The 21,187-nt window shown below is 51.3% G+C and overlaps 2 protein-coding genes across 3 annotated transcripts in view; one reads left to right on the top strand and one right to left on the bottom strand.

The window, feature by feature from the left end:
• LOC142306912 (small glutamine-rich tetratricopeptide repeat-containing protein alpha-like) overlaps window positions 1-1,244 on the bottom strand; it is a 43,819-nt gene extending 42,575 nt beyond the window's left edge. Inside the window, exon 1 of the mRNA XM_075346982.1 lies at window positions 1,146-1,244. The gene's annotated coding sequence lies outside the window, so the exon portion shown is untranslated. The remainder of the gene's footprint in view (window positions 1-1,145) is intronic.
• Window positions 1,242-21,187, top strand: part of THOP1 (thimet oligopeptidase 1) — a 109,250-nt gene continuing 89,304 nt past the window's right edge. Inside the window, exon 1 of one of the 2 annotated variants that reach the window (XM_075353255.1) lies at window positions 1,242-1,292. Coding sequence is in view for 1 of the 2 variants with exons in the window: in XM_075353248.1 (XP_075209363.1) it covers window positions 1,429-1,441 (13 nt within the window). In the remaining variant the exon portion in view is untranslated. Of the gene's footprint in view, window positions 1,442-21,187 lie in introns of both variants that reach the window. The other variant, XM_075353248.1, reaches the window with a different exon arrangement.

The following is a 21,187-nucleotide window of genomic DNA, read 5'->3' as shown; positions in this document are numbered from 1 at the left end:
CAGCGGCCGGCCGGTCACCCGATCGCTCACAGCGGCCGGCCGGTCACCCGATCGCTCACAGCGGCCGGCCGGTCACCCGATCGCTCACAGCGGCCGGCCGGTCACCCGATCGCTCACAGCGGCCGGCCGGTCACCCGATCGCTCACAGCGGCCGGCCGGTCACCCGATCGCTCACAGCGGCCGGCCGGTCACCCGATCGCTCACAGCGGCCGGCCGGTCACCCGATCGCTCACAGCGGCAGGACGGTCACCCGATCGCTCACAGCGGCCGGCCGGTCACCCGATCGCTCACAGCGGCCGGCCGGTCACCCGATCGCTCACAGCGGCCGGCCGGTCACCCGATCGCTCACAGCGGCCGGCCGGTCACCCGATCGCTCACAGCGGCCGGACGGTCACCCGATCGCTCACAGCGGCAGGACGGTCACCCGATCGCTCACAGCGGCCGGCCGGTCACCCGATCGCTCACAGCGGCCGGCCGGTCACCCGATCGCTCACAGCGGCCGGCCGGTCACCCGATCGCTCACAGCGGCCGGCCGGTCACCCGATCGCTCAGTGGCCGGCCGCCTGTAAAACAAAACAAAAAAAAAACAACAACAACGGATGGTTGTTTTGCAGCATCAGTCACATCAGTTGTGCCACTATCTACAACACATCCATTGTATCAGTCACACAACTGATTGTAACAGATGGAAAACACCACAAGTGTGAACTTAGCCTTAATGTGTCATTGCTGTTCATAGAATAAAAAATAATTAAGCCCCCCCCCCCAAAAAAAAAAAAAATAAGCCTGGCCTTTTTTTGGAAATGAAAATATTATAAGACCCTGTCTTATTTTTGGAAAGTCACCCTATTACATAGCAGCATCGTGGGGGGCATCTCAGCAGCTGCGGCAGGTGGGAGTATTACAGTACACCGCCCCATAGGGTTACTGGCCACAGATCCAGCCCTGCCCAGGATGTTCTACACCTATAGACCCAACCATCTCTAGTGTTCTCTGCTATCAGCCACTTGCTGCAGAACAGCTGATGTGCACAGGATCCCCTGCCTTATGTCATATACAGAAGAGCTCCTCCTCCAGCAGCACGGCCGCCTCCACACACAGCGATAAGCCACTAGGACCCCGGGGTAATTAAAGGCGTCTCTTACCAGCAATACACACATGCGACCACCGTCCCTGGCAGCGGATGCGGAAACAGCTGAAGTGAGCAGCACAGGAAGTGACGTCATCCGCGACTCGCTGTAAAGGAGGCGTGAGTGTTTGTGCGATACAAGGCACACAGCGCCGGCCATATTGTAAGCACAGTGCTACAGATAGCACAGCACAGAGCGACTGTATAGAAACTATAGACGCGCCTCCCCGCACACGTGACCGCTGCTCCCACACTGCACTGCGCGGCCGGTCTGGAGGCTTATCTGACAGACGGAGCACATGGCGCCCACAGGTACCGGTAGAAGCGTCCTGTGTGGGGCGGGCCCCCGGGGATATGGTGGGCGCAGCGGCTGTAGAGCACGGTATTACAGGGATCAGCTGTGGCGGAAATAGCATGTGACCAGTGCTGCCTGTGTAGATACAGTGTGGCCAGTGCTGCCTGTGTAGATACAGTGTGGCCAGTGCTGCCTGTGTAGATACAGTGTGGCCAGTGCTGCCTGTGTAGATACAGTGTGGCCAGTGCTGCCTGTGTAGATACAGTGTGGCCTGTGTAGATACAGTGTGACCAGTGCTGCCTGTGTAGATACAGTGTGGCCAGTGCTGCCTGTGTAGATACAGTGTGGCCAGTGCTGCCTGTGTAGATACAGTGTGGCCTGTGTAGATACAGTGTGACCAGTGCTGCCTGTGTAGATACAGTGTGGCCAGTGCTGCCTGTGTAGATACAGTGTGGCCAGTGCTGCCTGTGTAGATACAGTGTGGCCAGTGCTGCCTGTGTAGATACAGTGTGGCCAGTGCTGCCTGTGTAGATACAGTGTGGCCAGTGCTGCCTGTGTAGATACAGTGTGGCCAGTGCTGCCTGTGTAGATACAGTGTGGCCAGTGCTGCCTGTGTAGATACAGTGTGACCAGTGCTGCCTGTGTAGATACAGTGTGACCAGTGCTGCCTGTGTAGATACAGTGTGACCAGTGCTGCCTGTGTAGATACAGTGTGGCCAGTGCTGCCTGTGTAGATACAGTGTGGCCAGTGCTGCCTGTGTAGATACAGTGTGGCCAGTGCTGCCTGTGTAGATACAGTGTGGCCTGTGTAGATACAGTGTGACCAGTGCTGCCTGTGTAGATACAGTGTGGCCAGTGCTGCCTGTGTAGATACAGTGTGGCCTGTGTAGATACAGTGTGGCCAGTGCTGCCTGTGTAGATACAGTGTGGCCAGTGCTGCCTGTGTAGATACAGTGTGGCCAGTGCTGCCTGTGTAGATACAGTGTGGCCAGTGCTGCCTGTGTAGATACAGTGTGGCCAGTGCTGCCTGTGTAGATACAGTGTGGCCAGTGCTGCCTGTGTAGATACAGTGTGACCAGTGCTGCCTGTGTAGATACAGTGTGACCAGTGCTGCCTGTGTAGATACAGTGTGACCAGTGCTGCCTGTGTAGATACAGTGTGACCAGTGCTGCCTGTGTAGATACAGTGTGACCAGTGCTGCCTGTGTAGATACAGTGTGACCAGTGCTGCCTGTGTAGATACAGTGTGACCAGTGCTGCCTGTGTAGATACAGTGTGACCAGTGCTGCCTGTGTAGATAGTGTGACCAGTGCTGCCTGTGTAGATACAGTGTGACCAGTGCTGCCTGTGTAGATACAGTGTGACCAGTGCTGCCTGTGTAGATAGTGTGACCAGTGCTGCCTGTGTAGATACAGTGTGACCAGTGCTGCCTGTGTAGATACAGTGTGACCAGTGCTGCCTGTGTAGATACAGTGTGGCCAGTGCTGCCTGTGTAGATACAGTGTGGCCTGTGTAGATACAGTGTGACCAGTGCTGCCTGTGTAGATACAGTGTGGCCAGTGCTGCCTGTGTAGATACAGTGTGGCCAGTGCTGCCTGTGTAGATACAGTGTGGCCTGTGTAGATACAGTGTGACCAGTGCTGCCTGTGTAGATACAGTGTGGCCAGTGCTGCCTGTGTAGATACAGTGTGGCCAGTGCTGCCTGTGTAGATACAGTGTGACCAGTGCTGCCTGTGTAGATACAGTGTGGCCAGTGCTGCCTGTGTAGATACAGTGTGGCCAGTGCTGCCTGTGTAGATACAGTGTGACCAGTGCTGCCTGTGTAGATACAGTGTGACCAGTGCTGCCTGTGTAGATACAGTGTGACCAGTGCTGCCTGTGTAGATACAGTGTGACCAGTGCTGCCTGTGTAGATACAGTGTGACCAGTGCTGCCTGTGTAGATACAGTGTGGCCAGTGCTGCCTGTGTAGATACAGTGTGGCCTGTGTAGATACAGTGTGACCAGTGCTGCCTGTGTAGATACAGTGTGGCCAGTGCTGCCTGTGTAGATACAGTGTGGCCTGTGTAGATACAGTGTGGCCAGTGCTGCCTGTGTAGATACAGTGTGGCCAGTGCTGCCTGTGTAGATACAGTGTGGCCAGTGCTGCCTGTGTAGATACAGTGTGGCCAGTGCTGCCTGTGTAGATACAGTGTGGCCAGTGCTGCCTGTGTAGATACAGTGTGACCAGTGCTGCCTGTGTAGATACAGTGTGACCAGTGCTGCCTGTGTAGATACAGTGTGACCAGTGCTGCCTGTGTAGATACAGTGTGACCAGTGCTGCCTGTGTAGATACAGTGTGACCAGTGCTGCCTGTGTAGATACAGTGTGACCAGTGCTGCCTGTGTAGATACAGTGTGACCAGTGCTGCCTGTGTAGATACAGTGTGACCAGTGCTGCCTGTGTAGATAGTGTGACCAGTGCTGCCTGTGTAGATACAGTGTGACCAGTGCTGCCTGTGTAGATAGTGTGACCAGTGCTGCCTGTGTAGATACAGTGTGACCAGTGCTGCCTGTGTAGATACAGTGTGACCAGTGCTGCCTGTGTAGATACAGTGTGGCCAGTGCTGCCTGTGTAGATACAGTGTGGCCTGTGTAGATACAGTGTGACCAGTGCTGCCTGTGTAGATACAGTGTGGCCAGTGCTGCCTGTGTAGATACAGTGTGGCCAGTGCTGCCTGTGTAGATACAGTGTGGCCTGTGTAGATACAGTGTGACCAGTGCTGCCTGTGTAGATACAGTGTGGCCAGTGCTGCCTGTGTAGATACAGTGTGGCCAGTGCTGCCTGTGTAGATACAGTGTGACCAGTGCTGCCTGTGTAGATACAGTGTGGCCAGTGCTGCCTGTGTAGATACAGTGTGACCAGTGCTGCCTGTGTAGATACAGTGTGACCAGTGCTGCCTGTGTAGATACAGTGTGACCAGTGCTGCCTGTGTAGATACAGTGTGACCAGTGCTGCCTGTGTAGATACAGTGTGACCAGTGCTGCCTGTGTAGATACAGTGTGACCAGTGCTGCCTGTGTAGATACAGTGTGACCAGTGCTGCCTGTGTAGATACAGTGTGGCCAGTGCTGCCTGTGTAGATACAGTGTGGCCAGTGCTGCCTGTGTAGATACAGTGTGGCCAGTGCTGCCTGTGTAGATACAGTGTGGCCAGTGCTGCCTGTGTAGATACAGTGTGGCCAGTGCTGCCTGTGTAGATACAGTGTGGCCAGTGCTGCCTGTGTAGATACAGTGTGGCCAGTGCTGCCTGTGTAGATACAGTGTGGCCAGTGCTGCCTGTGTAGATACAGTGTGGCCAGTGCTGCCTGTGTAGATACAGTGTGGCCAGTGCTGCCTGTGTAGATACAGTGTGACCAGTGCTGCCTGTGTAGATACAGTGTGACCAGTGCTGCCTGTGTAGATACAGTGTGACCAGTGCTGCCTGTGTAGATACAGTGTGACCAGTGCTGCCTGTGTAGATACAGTGTGACCAGTGCTGCCTGTGTAGATACAGTGTGACCAGTGCTGCCTGTGTAGATACAGTGTGACCAGTGCTGCCTGTGTAGATACAGTGTGACCAGTGCTGCCTGTGTAGATACAGTGTGGCCAGTGCTGCCTGTGTAGATACAGTGTGGCCGGGCTGTGGCGGCCAGTGCTGCCTGTGTAGATACAGTGTGACCAGTGCTGCCTGTGTAGATACAGTGTGGCCGGGCTGTGGCGGCCAGTGCTGCCTGTGTAGATACAGTGTGGCCAGTGCTGCCTGTGTAGCTACAGTGTGACCAGTGCTGCCTGTGTAGCTACAGTGTGACCAGTGCTGCCTGTGTAGCTACAGTGTGACCAGTGCTGCCTGTGTAGATACAGTGTGACCAGTGCTGCCTGTGTAGATAGTGTGACCAGTGCTGCCTGTGTAGATACAGTGTGACCAGTGCTGCCTGTGTAGATACAGTGTGACCAGTGCTGCCTGTGTAGATACAGTGTGACCAGTGCTGCCTGTGTAGATACAGTGTGACCAGTGCTGCCTGTGTAGATACAGTGTGACCAGTGCTGCCTGTGTAGATACAGTGTGACCAGTGCTGCCTGTGTAGATACAGTGTGACCAGTGCTGCCTGTGTAGATACAGTGTGACCAGTGCTGCCTGTGTAGATACAGTGTGACCAGTGCTGCCTGTGTAGATACAGTGTGGCCAGTGCTGCCTGTGTAGATACAGTGTGGCCTGTGTAGATACAGTGTGACCAGTGCTGCCTGTGTAGATACAGTGTGGCCAGTGCTGCCTGTGTAGATACAGTGTGGCCAGTGCTGCCTGTGTAGATACAGTGTGGCCAGTGCTGCCTGTGTAGATACAGTGTGGCCAGTGCTGCCTGTGTAGATACAGTGTGGCCAGTGCTGCCTGTGTAGATACAGTGTGGCCAGTGCTGCCTGTGTAGATACAGTGTGACCAGTGCTGCCTGTGTAGATACAGTGTGACCAGTGCTGCCTGTGTAGATACAGTGTGACCAGTGCTGCCTGTGTAGATACAGTGTGACCAGTGCTGCCTGTGTAGATACAGTGTGACCAGTGCTGCCTGTGTAGATACAGTGTGACCAGTGCTGCCTGTGTAGATAGTGTGACCAGTGCTGCCTGTGTAGATACAGTGTGACCAGTGCTGCCTGTGTAGATACAGTGTGGCCAGTGCTGCCTGTGTAGATACAGTGTGACCAGTGCTGCCTGTGTAGATACAGTGTGGCCAGTGCTGCCTGTGTAGATACAGTGTGGCCAGTGCTGCCTGTGTAGATACAGTGTGGCCAGTGCTGCCTGTGTAGATACAGTGTGGCCAGTGCTGCCTGTGTAGATACAGTGTGGCCAGTGCTGCCTGTGTAGATACAGTGTGGCCAGTGCTGCCTGTGTAGATACAGTGTGGCCAGTGCTGCCTGTGTAGATACAGTGTGGCCAGTGCTGCCTGTGTAGATACAGTGTGACCAGTGCTGCCTGTGTAGATACAGTGTGACCAGTGCTGCCTGTGTAGATACAGTGTGACCAGTGCTGCCTGTGTAGATACAGTGTGACCAGTGCTGCCTGTGTAGATACAGTGTGACCAGTGCTGCCTGTGTAGATACAGTGTGACCAGTGCTGCCTGTGTAGATACAGTGTGGCCGGGCTGTGGCGGCCAGTGCTGCCTGTGTAGATACAGTGTGACCAGTGCTGCCTGTGTAGATACAGTGTGGCCGGGCTGTGGCGGCCAGTGCTGCCTGTGTAGATACAGTGTGACCAGTGCTGCCTGTGTAGATACAGTGTGACCAGTGCTGCCTGTGTAGATACAGTGTGGCCGGGCTGTGGCGGCCAGTGCTGCCTGTGTAGATACAGTGTGACCAGTGCTGCCTGTGTAGATACAGTGTGGCCAGTGCTGCCTGTGTAGATACAGTGTGGCCGGGCTGTGGTGGCCTGTGCTGCCTGTGTAGATACAGTGTGACCAGTGCTGCCTGTGTAGATACAGTGTGACCTGTGCTGCCTGTGTAGATACAGTGTGTCCAGTGCTGCCTGTGTAGATACAGTGTGGCCGGGCTGTGGCGGCCAGTGCTGCCTGTGTAGATACAGTGTGGCCGGGCTGTGGCGGCCAGTGCTGCCTGTGTAGATACAGTGTGACCAGTGCTGCCTGTGTAGATACAGTGTGGCCGGGCTGTGGCGGCCAGTGCTGCCTGTGTAGATACAGTGTGACCTGTGCTGCCTGTGTAGATACAGTGTGACCAATGCTGCCTGTGTAGATACAGTGTGACCAATGCTGCCTGTGTAGATACAGTGTGACCAGTGCTGCCTGTGTAGATACAGTGTGGCCGGGCTGTGGCGGCCAGTGCTGCCTGTGTAGATACAGTGTGGCCGGGCTGTGGCGGCCAGTGCTGCCTGTGTAGATACAGTGTGACCAGTGCTGCCTGTGTAGATACAGTGTGGCCGGGCTGTGGCGGCCAGTGCTGCCTGTGTAGATACAGTGTGACCTGTGCTGCCTGTGTAGATACAGTGTGGCCAGTGCTGCCTGTGTAGATACAGTGTGGCCGGGCTGTGGAGGCCAGTGCTGCCTGTGTAGATACAGTGTGACCAGTGCTGCCTGTGTAGATACAGTGTGACCAGTGCTGCCTGTGTAGATACAGTGTGACCAGTGCTGCCTGTGTAGATACAGTGTGACCAGTGCTGCCTGTGTAGATACAGTGTGACCAGTGCTGCCTGTGTAGATACAGTGTGACCAGTGCTGCCTGTGTAGATACAGTGTGACCAGTGCTGCCTGTGTAGATACAGTGTGACCAGTGCTGCCTGTGTAGATACAGTGTGACCAGTGCTGCCTGTGTAGATACAGTGTGACCAGTGCTGTCTGTGTAGATACAGTGTGACCAGTGCTGCCTGTGTAGATACAGTGTGACCAGTGCTGCCTGTGTAGATACAGTGTGACCAGTGCTGCCTGTGTAGATACAGTGTGACCAGTGCTGCCTGTGTAGATACAGTGTGACCAGTGCTGCCTGTGTAGATACAGTGTGACCAGTGCTGCCTGTGTAGATACAGTGTGGCCAGTGCTGCCTGTGTAGATACAGTGTGGCCAGTGCTGCCTGTGTAGATACAGTGTGACCAGTGCTGCCTGTGTAGATACAGTGTGACCAGTGCTGCCTGTGTAGATACTGAGTGGACGGGCTCGGGCTGTGGAGGCCAGTGCTGCCTGTGTAGATACTGTGTGGACGGGCTCGGGCTGTGGAGGCCAGTGCTGCCTGTGTAGATACTGTGTGGACGGGCTCTGGCTGTGGCGGCCAGTGCTGCCTGTGTAGATACTGAGTGGACGGGCTCTGGCTGTGGCGGCCAGTGCTGCCTGTGTAGATACTGAGTGGACGGGCTCTGGCTGTGGCGGCCAGTGCTGCCTGTGTAGATACTGAGTGGACGGGCTGTGGCGGCCAGTGCTGCCTGTGTAGATACTGTGTGGACGGGCTCTGGCTGTGGCGGCCAGTGCTGCCTGTGTAGATACTGTGTGGACGGGCTCTGGCTGTGGCGGCCAGTGCTGCCTGTGTAGATACTGTGTGGACGGGCTCTGGCTGTGGCGGCCAGTGCTGCCTGTGTAGATACTGTGTGGACGGGCTCTGGCTGTGGCGGCCAGTGCTGCCTGTGTAGATACTGTGTGGACGGGCTCTGGCTGTGGCGGCCAGTGCTGCCTGTGTAGATACTGTGTGGACGGGCTCTGGCTGTGGTGGCCAGTGCTGCCTGTGTAGATACAGTGTGGCCGGGCTGTGGCGGCCAGTGCTGCCTGTGTAGATACTGTGTGGACGGGCTCTGGCTGTGGCGGCCAGTGCTGCCTGTGTAGATACAGTGTGGCCGGGCTGTGGCGGCCAGTGCTGCCTGTGTAGATACTGTGTGGACGGGCTCTGGCTGTGGCGGCCAGTGCTGCCTGTGTAGATACTGTGTGGACGGGCTCTGGCTGTGGCGGCCAGTGCTGCCTGTGTAGATACTGAGTGGACGGGCTCTGGCTGTGGCGGCCAGTGCTGCCTGTGTAGATACTGTGTGGACGGGCTCTGGCTGTGGCGGCCAGTGCTGCCTGTGTAGATACTGTGTGGACGGGCTCTGGCTGTGGCGGCCAGTGCTGCCTGTGTAGATACAGTGTGGCCGGGCTGTGGCGGCCAGTGCTGCCTGTGTAGATACTGTGTGGACGGGCTCTGGCTGTGGCGGCCAGTGCTGCCTGTGTAGATACTGTGTGGACGGGCTATGGCGGCCAGTGCTGCCTGTGTAGATACTGAGTGGACGGGCTATGGCTGTGGCGGCCAGTGCTGCCTGTGTAGATACTGAGTGGACGGGCTATGGCTGTGGCGGCCAGTGCTGCCTGTGTAGATACTGAGTGGACGGGCTATGGCTGTGGCGGCCAGTGCTGCCTGTGTAGATACTGTGTGGACGGGCTATGGCGGCCAGTGCTGCCTGTGTAGATACTGAGTGGACGGGCTATGGCTGTGGCGGCCAGTGCTGCCTGTGTAGATACTGAGTGGACGGGCTCTGGCTGTGGCGGCCAGTGCTGCCTGTGTAGATACTGTGTGGACGGGCTCTGGCTGTGGCGGCCAGTGCTGCCTGTGTAGATACTGTGTGGACGGGCTCTGGCTGTGGCGGCCAGTGCTGCCTGTGTAGATACTGAGTGGACGGGCTGTGGCGGCCAGTGCTGCCTGTGTAGATACTGAGTGGACGGGCTTTGTAGCCTTTCTTTTTTTCTTCATGGAACCTTATTAATATTCAGCACTGAGAGGTCATTGTTTCTTTGAACTTAAAGGGAGCCTGTCAGGTGCAGTATGCACAGGAGCAGGAGCAGTTCTGGGGGGATATTGCTAATCCCTGCCTAACCGTCCCTGTATACACTAGCATAGATAGAGAGATCTTTACAATAAGATTACTAAAGATCTTTTTTCTTATGCTAATTAGCACAGGGGAATAGTCATAAGGGTGTTACTTCCCCTGACTAGTCCGTCCTCTTAGCATGTTATCCCGCCCACAGGGGTGTACTAACATGCTATTCAGTGCAGCGTCACGAGCAGTGATGCAGGTACCGGTGTTCGCGGTGAATGCGCTGCTGAATGCATGGCACTTCCGGTCATGCGCACTATGAAGCCGGGTGTACACGTCCTGTCTTCAGAGAGGTCTCCTGTGCATGACTAGAAGTGCGGGACATTCAGAAGCATAAGCACAGGTATCAGCGCGGGAGAAAAAGATCACACACAACAGAGGCGCACATCAAACCGTGATAACAAGAAAGAATCTCTATAATTTTATTGAATCCATAGAAAACACAATAAAATCAATTAAGAACAAGGATTCTGAAACCCGACCTCTGCAGATGTATACAAAGCTGTGCCTGACAATCAATAGAGGCCAGTATAGAAAAATGGTACAATATAAATACACAATTATCATCATGAGGTACTGCACATAGCTAGATAAGGTAACAATAATGGCCTGTATATCCACACACCCAGGAGGAGATGGTAAATATATCGGTATGTACAAAGCCTTAGTGCATATGATATGTATCACACAATAATAAGAAATATCATAATGCATGGTCATAACCAGAATGCTACTGGAAACTAACCGCAGCAATATATAGAACCGTAAGAGAAAAGGATTTCTTATAGTTACCTCATGGGCAAATGAATGGTATATCACAGTATTAGACTAGAGCCAATGCATAATAGTGCCCTGTGAACACGGTGTAATGAACATGAGTATCTCAATGGGACTTGTGCTACCATGACTGTGTCTGTGTACACAGAAGTGACTTAACCCTCAAACAATAAGGAAATTCCTGTACCTGCCGCTATAAGGGTACTTTCACACTTGCGTCAATTTCCTTCCGTCACAATCCGCCCTCTTGAAAAACAGCAGAATCCGTTAACAAATTCCGCTGTTTCTCAGACTTGCATGGATGACGGATTGTGCCAAAAGTACCTGCGTTGCTTCCGCTGGGCGACGCTGCGTTGCTTCCGCCGGGCATAAGGAACGCAGCATGTAACGTTTTTTGAGCAGCGGAATCCTTTCGTTTTTCACTGCGCATGCTCCTCTTTTTTTTTTTTATCACAAACTTTATTTTGTCTCTCGGTGGCCGAACGATCGGCTTGTGAGGGCGGCCCAACGATCGGCTTGTGAGGGCGGCCCAACGATCGGCTTGTGAGGGCGGCCCAACGATCGGCTTGTGAGGGCGGCCCAACGATCGGCTTGTGAGGGCGGCCCAACGATCGGCTTGTGAGGGCGGCCCAACGATCGGCTTGTGAGGGCGGCCCAACGATCGGCTTGTGAGGGCGGCCCAACGATCGGCTTGTGAGGGCGGCCCAACGATCGGCTTGTGAGGGCGGCCCAACGATCGGCTTGTGAGGGCGCTCAGGCGAGCAGCCGGCTTGTGAGGGCGCTCAGGCAAGCGTTCACAATAGTCTGCCGCCGGTAAAACTGTAAAGGAAAGAAACTTTCCATTGTTTTGTATGATCCGTTGCATTCGTCACCCAATGCAATGCAATGGATGCCGTTCAACGCAAGTGTGAAACTAGCCTAAGAATAAACTTGAGATTAAAAATATCAAGAGGAAGCAGATAGAGATTTGTCCCAAAATAGAAACCACATAATTATCAACCGGCCCGGTATATGAATTATAAGATGATTGCAGCTGTCAGAGGTAAGCAGGAAGCCATGCATGTAAAAGTGGAGGACTGGAAGAGAGTGGTGTGCCGCAGTCAGGAGCAATGAAGGAAGCAAGATTTGCTAAAGGAGGTCATGGAAAACCCCACACACTACACTGCTTAGCAGCTTCGTCAGGAAGTGATCCATGTGAACATTATGTATGTGTGTGTATGTCCCACCGGTGATCAGAGTAAACACAGGTGTGTGGGAGCCAGAAGAGACGTTCATATGAGTCCGGGAACACTAGTATACATAATGGATGAACAATACCCTTGAACCATATGCGTCATTATAGCGAGCCCACAACTGACCAGGATGCGTACAAGTGTAGAGAGGCAAGAGGCGACACACATCATATTCACGTGTGTGGAAGTGCGAATAGGCCGATACCCACAATAGGGGGGCCACGTCATTGGTGTATTGCGCGTACGCGATTCCAACATTACAGCGTATGCGCAAATTCACGATCAGAGCAACTGCGCAATAACAGATAAACAAGGCTCCGTCAAAGCACATATATATATATATATATATATAATGCAAATGAGGAAGCCAAGAAACACAAACATACACGTTGCTGGTTTACTGCGCATGCATGATTGTGCCATTATGGCAAGCGTGCAGATTTAAAGTCAGTTACTATATGATTGAGAATGATCTTGCACATGTAATTACATTAAAGGTGTGAAGGCACAAATATACCATCAGAGCAACTGCAATTACAGAGAATCAGTAGGTTATATTTAGAGTATATATAGTAATCACATGTGTGAATCCACGTACAAATCACGTGCGTTTAAACTACATGAAGGATTTAAGGAATATGCATATCAAGGAACTAAGGTAGACTGCCGAGACCCACCCACCGGTTCCCCCTCCCCACTGCGCAATGAAGGAGACCATACATGGAATATCTTTCTTTTGTTCTTTATTGAAGGTATCCACGTAACACCATTCAATTTTGATATAAAAAGGGGGTTGCTTGATATTTTGGCCACAGCTTTTACCACAGGCACAAATCCGCCTTAAACCTGAGGGAGGAGGCCCGATGCCTACGGCCGTCCGTGGCAGGTTGGCTTTCACCAAATCCCTCTTGCACCGGCCACGGAGTAGCGAAGGCCCACGCCTGAGCTGCGACCCCCACACAGGGCCCTCATGGCCCGCTCAACCCCGTCCTGGATGTCTGACAGGAAAATATCCAGACCTATGTCATTGAGGCTAAAACCATCCTCTAGCACCAATCTGCTGATCTCTGATTCCAGCAACTCATGTCCCAGCACTATCCCTCTTCCTGACGCTATAAATTTGGCGATCTGCATATTGACATGCCGCCTTGACCTTTCCACAGCCGCTATGTTCCTTGCCCCTATCCAGCTTAATCTTGGTAATATACTGGACCATACCACTACTACGTTGCTGAAGAAGCCGCTAAACCTATCCAGGTCTGCTTGCATGACCGCTAGCAGTTCCTGGATCCTCACATTTACCAGGTCGTTCCACCCGCGTGGATGACTAGCACTACTGGGCCCGTGGCTATCCTTGCTATGTTCACTACCTCGGGCAGGACCTGTGTCCAGGCCATGCCCCGATCTCCTCTCCAATGGAACTTGAGGTGATGAAATCCCAGCTCGCTTCCACCTGGTCTCGACTCGGCCCGCCGTGCTGCCCAGAATATGTGTGAGTGACCTAGGATCCAAATGCTAGGTCTCGCCGGATCTAGGAAGAAAAGATGTTAGCAACTGTACTCAGCATATTTATCATAGTGTCAGCGTCCATCATTGTATTAGTGTTGTCATAGCTTTTGGTGGCGGAACTACGGGACTGAATGGTTAGCAATGATTAGTTATCTGAGGGATGTGGAAAGATGTAGTGACTGCCGAGGCTGGTTTGAGGTTAAAACTTGTGGTAAAATTTGGTGGTTGGCAGGGATCGGGGGGTTAAATTAGATCTGGCCTAATATAGCGGAAGAAACGGTCTGATTTCCAACGCCCTATCCGCTTTATCTCCTCGTTCGAGAAGCCGGCCCTTGCTGCCTCGGTTGCTGCGCCTATGCGGAAGGAGTGTGTGCTATAATCCCCTGGCTGTAAGCCCAGGTTGGAAAGTGACGTTTTTAGCAAGGCTGAAAACTGCGTTGCCGTGAGCGGGGATCCATCCGCGTGCTCTAAAAAGAATTTGTTGGGAACCCGAGACTCTAAGTAACACTGCAAGATAAGGATGGGACAGAGGGGGCCGGGAAACGGGAAAATGGGGAACCAAACTCCTCTACCGAGCTGATCTGTTTTAGAGCGCCTTATGCGAACTCGTACTCCACCATTGCAAATTATAATGTCGTCGTGGAGCAGACCCCCGGGACGAGCTGATGATCTGCTGACTAATTCACTGACTCGCAAAGCCCCAAAGAATGCAAGCAAGAAGGCAGCCGAGAACAAGCGGACCTCGCTGTCATTGGCACAAACGTCGCCTAGCTGGTTTATTACTTATTTATTGCCTGAGAGGATGGCAAATGAAATGGGCCTTCTGCTTTCAGTGCATTGACGCTTCCGCTTCCAGCCTTTAACGGCCTGCGTAAACAGGAAGGCCTTGGTGACATCAGGCCATCCACGAACCCGGAAGTGAAAGGCTATGCCTGCGAGCCGCTGCTGCGCTACTGTACCCGACACGCCATTACTATGCAAATGCGCTATATACCGAGCAACGAAGTTGCTGAGAAAATAAGCAGACACCTGGCTAGGCAGCGGATGTGCTATATTTAACCATTCGTTACAAGCCTTACCGTACGAACGCCACGTAGATGGAGCTAGAGATGCCTGGACCAAAGGCATCAGCTGTCCTCGGGGACCGTCCAAAGGAACTGTGGACAGTTCTGGCCAATGCTGTCCGCTTCCGGATGTAATACATGAAACTTCTGAAATTCAAAACGTGATAAGGCATCAGCTATAGTGTTATCGAACCCTGGCACGTGACGGGCCCTGAACCAGATGTTATGCTCGAGGCACTTGAGGACTAAATAGCGCAGTAAGCTGATCACTGGCGGGGAGGAAGATGCCAGGTGGTTAATGGCGTGGACGACACTTATGTTGTCGGTCCAGAAGCAGATTCGTTTGTTCGCTAGCTGTTCTGCCCAAAGATCCGTAGCTACAATTATAGGGAACAGCTCGAGTAAAGTGAGGTTTTTTGTCCAACCTGACAAGTGCCATTTTTGGGGCCAGCGACTAGCGCACCACTTGGGACCAAGGAAAACTCCGAATCCGGTGGACCCGGCAGCATCCGAAAATAGAGATATGTCAGAGCTGGAAACCTCCTGTTCCTGGAAACACGTGCGTCCATTGTAAGTAGCTAGAAAAGACCTCCATACACGTAGGTCCTCCCGTAGGGCGCTGGTGATGCGAATTCTGTTGTGGGGGGCAGCTATGCCCCTAGTGGCCAGGCAAAGTCTCCGGGAAAAGATCCTTCCCATGGGCATGACTCTACAGGCGAAGGCGAGCAAGCCTAATAGAGATTGCATTTGCGCCAGGGTTACCTTACGAACCGCACAGAACCCGTCAATGAGCGATGTTGTTTTTTGGACCTTTTCCAGTGGTAACCGAAACATCATCTTAATTGAGTCTATTTCGATTCCCAAAAAGGAAAGGCAGGTCACAGGGCCAACTGTTTTTTTCGTCCGACAGCGGAACCCCGAACTTGTCCGCTAATGCCTGGAATGAATTTAACGCAATAGCGCATGTTTCCGAGTTGGCGGGGCCAACGAACAGGAAATCATCTAGATAATGGGTGACTGATTTGTTCTTTACCACGTCCTTAACCACCCATTCTAGGAAGGTGCTGAAGAGCTCGAAGTGAGAGCAGGATATGGAGCAACCCATGGGAAGGCACATGTCATAAAAGAATTTTTTGTTGAAATAGCACCCTAGCAGGTGGTGACAATCAGGGTGCACTGGTAGCAGGCGAAAGGCGGACGCTATGTCTGATTTAGCCATTAATGCTCCTTGCCCTGCTTTTGCGTACAAGTCCGACTGCTTTGTCAAAAGACACGTAGGACACTGCTGAGTCCTCTGTGGGGATGCCGTCATTTACTGACCTCCCCGCCGGGAAGGATAAGTGATGTATGAGGCGAAATTCACCCTTTTCTTTCTTAGGCACTACACCTAGGGGTGAAATGCGAAGGTTTGGGAATGGTAAGTTAGTGAATGGGCCTGCTACGCGGCCTAGTGCCACTTCCTTGAGTAATTTGTTTTCCAGGACCTATGGGAGGTCCCGGGCAGGTTTCAGGTTGGGGGCGAAGGTTGGTTCTGAGGAGAAGTTAAAGGGGATAAAGAAACCGTGGGTTGGGCAGCTGGAGATGGTGCCTCTGAGTGTGTCGGGACCTGAGCTCACTGCGATTATTACTAAGCCCTGTTTGAGTTCTGGAATACTCGTCGCTGGTGGGACCGGATTGAACTGTCTTCAGGCGGGACATGTGCCAGAACGCTGCTGCGGTGCCATGATCACTTTCATGCGATCTTGAATTATCCTGCATCTTGCGATCCAAAAGGGGACTTTACTCCGGGTTTGCAGTATTTGGCAACGCACTTAAGTTCAGGATGCTGAATTCTGTCTTTAAAGCTATATTAAGGTTTTTTGGGGTCACCATACATGATAGTCACTTATAATTTGGGATTGCCTGCAAATTCTCCTTCCATTTCCTTTCCATTCCTATCTCTTCTTCCCCCCTCTCAGTCTCACTTACTTGTCTAATCCCTCGGCCCCTTTATCTCAGCCTCATACCCATCCTTGCTATTCTATTCCTATCTACCTCTAAGTCTTCTTTGCTATTTTCTCCAACTTCCCTCTTCAACCTTCATCTCTCTTCTTCAGTTTCCACCCAGTATGCCCTCCGTTACCTCTCTTCTTCTTATATTTCTATATTCCCTCCTCCTCACACTCTCTCTTCTTCCGCCCATCTTAATTTCTTTCCTCTTTCTTCTCTTCCCTTGCCCCTTTCTCTCTTCCTTGCCCCCCCCCCCTTTTTTTTTTTTTTTTTTCCCTTCTCTCCTTTCTCTTCTCTCTTCTCTTTCTCTTTTTCCATATTTTTATGCCTACTTACTCTGGGTTCTCTTACCCAGGGCTGTGGAGTCGGTAAGCCAAACCTTCGACTCCGACTCCTCAAATTCTCTTGCACCGACTCCGACTCCGGCTCCGACTCCGACTCCGACTCCTACATATATTGCTTATAGTTAGGTGAAAAATTTATTGTAGTACATGAATATGTGTATGTGAACATTAGACATTTAATAATTTTTATGATACAATAATCAAGATATTTGGATAGAACAGAAAATATATTTATTGGATACAACTTTAGAACACAAAAAACTGTAATAAATTGTAAATATGTAATACACTATGTAATATACAGTAGATTACATATATATCTTGTGTGTGTATATACACTGTGTATATATATATAATATTACATATTTACAATTTATTAGTTTTTTGTGTTCTAAAGTTGTATCCAATAAATATTTTATGTTCTATCCAAATATCTTGATTATTGTATCATAAAAACAATTAAATGTCTGATGTTCACATTATACTACAATAAATTTTTCACTTAAATATAAGCATTATACTAAATGTTATTATTTAGTAAAATATTCAGCACATTTTGCATTGCACTCCTGTCCCCAATTTATTATATATTTTAGGAGTCGGAGTCGGTGCATTTTATACCGACTCCAACTCCGACTCCGACTCCACCAAAATGAGCTCCGACTCCGACTCCGACTCCACGACTCCGACTCCGACTCCACAGCCCTGCTCTTACCTACGTATGATTAAAGGTTATGTTGCAGGATAATTTAATACGTTGGACTGCAGGAGAAGCTTAAGTCCTTGTTTCGAGGACACCCCCGTACCAAGTACACCATCTAGCCACGTTGGTTCACCCTGGTCGTTACTAGGGACACCCTCTCCTGGTCACACTACTGGATCAGTTCTTTCGGCTGTGTGTTTGCAACCGATAGTTTGTATTTAAGGGTACGTTTGCCCAAGTTCTACTGTGGGTTAAGTTTTTGACATTTCCCTTTTAATTCAGTACGAGATACATTTCAATGGCTTTAAGTTTCATGACATGGAATGTTAGGGGGCTGGGCACATCCAGGAAACGGGTGGCAGTATTTGCACATATCAAAAAATCTAAAGCTCAGATTGTATGTTTACAAGAGACCCATTTGTTGTTGGAAACCACGAGAGTGCTTCAGAAGCCTTGGGTTCAATGGTCAGCTCACTCTGTTCATTCCTCATATTCGAGGGGAGTATCGGTACTAGTCCATAAAGCATTGCGGTGGGACCCGGGTAAGATTATAAAGGATAATGATGGGAGGTATGTGTTTATCCAGGCTCACATCGATGGGATCATGATAGTGATCTTGGCCATATACATCCCCCCTGCGATGGGAATCTCAATTTTGTATGAAGCGGCTAAGTTTGCCTCACAATTCCCGCAAGCCTTGGTGCTCTGCATGGGGGACTTCAATTTGATTAGTAACATAGGGCTGGATAGATTCAACACCCGACAGGTCCCGATCTCCCCTACGATGCAAACTAGACTGAGTGCATTCCTACAGGAGGTGGGGTGGAGTGACATGTGGCGGTTTTTTAACCCAGTACTGAGAGAATACACATGTTATACCCCAGGGAAAAACTCATTGTCTAGAATTGATTACATCTGTGGAAATGAAAGAGTCTGCCCATATACAATCGGTGTGTCATCTACCCAGATCAGTATCAGACCACTCTCTGGTATTTGTCAGCATTAAGTGGGAGGGTTGTAAATCTCGTAAAGTGTCACGGAAGATTAACCCTTGGTGGCTGTCACTCTTTGGCACCAATGATAGGATTCCTGATCAGCTCAGGGCATACACCGAGACTAACTCCGTGGAAGAGAATCACTCGGCCTACTGGGACGCGCTTAAGGCGTATTTGAGGGGTTGCTGTCACTCCTCTATCTCTTATGTCAAGAAACAGGCGGCCAGAGAGGAGGAGGAATTGGCCACTCAAAATAGAATGCTTGAACACAGATTTACCTCAGACCCTTCTGAAGGAAACAGATCCCAGTGGCTACAGGCTGGGAGGAAATATCTTTTGTTCCTGCAGGATAAGGCTAAGAGGCATGTCTTCTTCATGAACCAGAGATATTTTGAGCAAGGGAACCAATCTAGTAGTTTACTAGCGTTCCTGGTGCGCCAATCCACTAGCTCACCTGCGGTCCTTAAGATCAGAGACTCCGGTGGCGAATCAATCACCTCCGTCACTGGCATCCTGAAGGTGTTTCTGGACTTCTATAGGAACCTATATGAGTCCAGGCTGGCTGTGTCAAGGGAGGAGATCACTGAATACTTGCGGGATCTGGAGCTTCCCAGATTGACTTTGGCCCAGAGGTCGGCCTTGGATGAGCCCATTAGCATGGAAGAGATGGTGGAGGCGATGGGAGCCCTCAATAGGGGTAAGGCGTCTGGCCCAGACGGACTCCCGATTGAGATATTCGACAAGTATAGGGTGGAGCTGGTTCCGGCTCTCCTGGAGACGGCTGAGGCTTCGTTCCGCAGGGGACGGTTGCCTGATTCCTTCTATGAGGCAACCATCGTGCTACTATTGAAACCAGATAAGGATCCACTGGATTGTGGCTCATACAGACCGATCTCTCTGTTGAACTCTGATTACAAAATTCTTACCAAAATTTTAGCAACTAGACTCAATAAAGTGATCTCCTCCATAATACATGAGGATCAGTCTGGATTCATTCCGGGTAGAAGTACTTCGGATAATCTGAGGAGGGCACAGGTGATTCTACAGATGGGCACCAAGTTAGAGGGAGGATTGGGCTTTGGTCTCCTTGGATGCGGCCAAGGCCTTTGACTCTATAGAATGGCCATACCTGCTGGAGGTGCTGCGAGCATTTGGTTTCGGCAATGATTTTATTAGATGGATTGAGATTATATATAAAGCCCCAACGGCTAACATTCAGGTGGGAGGCGGAGTATCGGAAACCTTCCATTTGGAAAGGGGAACCAGGCAGGGATGTCCTCTATCCCCTCTTCTGTTCGCCCTTGCCATGGAACCGTTGGCAGTGCGCATTCGGACAGACCCAATCTACCGGGGAGTGAGACATCGTAAGGGAGATGAACGTTTGTCTCTGTATGCAGACGACCTGTTATTGTTTGCTTCGGATCCGGATTCCTCCATTCCTAGAGCCGTAGAGTTAATCGACCGATTCGGGGAGTTCTCGGGCCTGTCAATAAATTGGTCAAAATCGTACCTTCTCTTCCTATCCCGGGACAGGGAGGAAATGATGAATACCCACATATGTAGGGTTCCAGTGGTGGATCATTTTAAATACCTGGGGATTATATTGACGGGAAGCCCTTCGGAGATGATAGCAAGAAACATTGCCCCCTTATTATCACACCTCGGGGAGAAATTTAATAGATGGAGCCAACTCCCGCTCTCAGTGGCGGGAAGGATTAATCTCCTTAAAATGATAGTGCAACCAAAGTGTCTTTACATAACCCAACATGTATTCGTGCAGATTCCCCGCTCTTTCTTTCGGTCCCTGGAATCTTTGATGATCACCTTTGTCTGGGGTCCTTCCAGATCAAGGGTCCAGTTGGCCAAATTACAGAGACCCAAGGACATGGGGGGTATGGCCCTTCCTGATCTGTACTTATACTATCTGGCCGGACAATTGAAATATTTGGGACAATGGACACTTCCTGGGGTGAGGGGTTCTCCGGAGGGTCTTCTGGCAGAGTTCACAGGTATGGATCTCCTCTGGCCATTGTTGACGGACCACAAGAGGGCTCCTGAGGGTCGGGTCCTCCCAATACACAAACTGGGGGCCAGGGTCTGGAAGGAGGCTAAAACCATTTTTGGTTTCCATGATATGCCAACTGAGACACCAATATGGGGTAACCTGGACCTTCCACACTTTTGTGGGCTGCCGGGGTTTGGCGAATGGAGGAATCGAGGAATAGTCTCCTTGGGATCACTGGTCCGGGATGGGGATCTCCGCCCCTTTGCGCAGCTGCGTGCAGAATTTGATTTGCCGGAATCTCATGGGTTTCAGTATCTCCAGATTAGGCACGCCTTTCGGGCTCAGTTCTCTGGTCGTGGGATTAGATTCTCTTCCTTTCCAGTCATTGGAATTATCAGATCACAGGGCCCTGGAGGCCTCATTTCCAAACTGTACTCCTCCCTTATCCGGGCCAAGGCCATGACCAGTCCTCTTTCTGTCCGGGAGAGGTGGAGTGCCAGGATCCCTGAAATTGATGATGTAGTGTGGGACGACATTGTCGAATCCCACACGCTAGTCTCTCCGGCAGTCAATAATAGACTGATTCAGTTATACATAATACACCAAAGTTATATGACTCCTCAAAGATTGAACAAGATGAAAAAGGCGAATAATCTGGTGGGGGTGGGTTGTCCAAGATGCGGGAGAGACGGTGCTGATTTCTGGCACATGATATGGGATTGCCGGGTCATTCTCTCCTATTGGAGCGAGGTTGTAACGATTCTATCCACCATACTTCAGAAAGGAGTTGCTCTGTGCCC

Source organism: Anomaloglossus baeobatrachus, chromosome 1, assembly GCF_048569485.1.
Source record: "Anomaloglossus baeobatrachus isolate aAnoBae1 chromosome 1, aAnoBae1.hap1, whole genome shotgun sequence".
Lineage (NCBI taxonomy): Eukaryota > Metazoa > Chordata > Amphibia > Anura > Aromobatidae > Anomaloglossus > Anomaloglossus baeobatrachus.
Note: the sequence above shows the minus strand (reverse complement) of the source record. Positions and strands in the feature narration are given on the sequence as shown.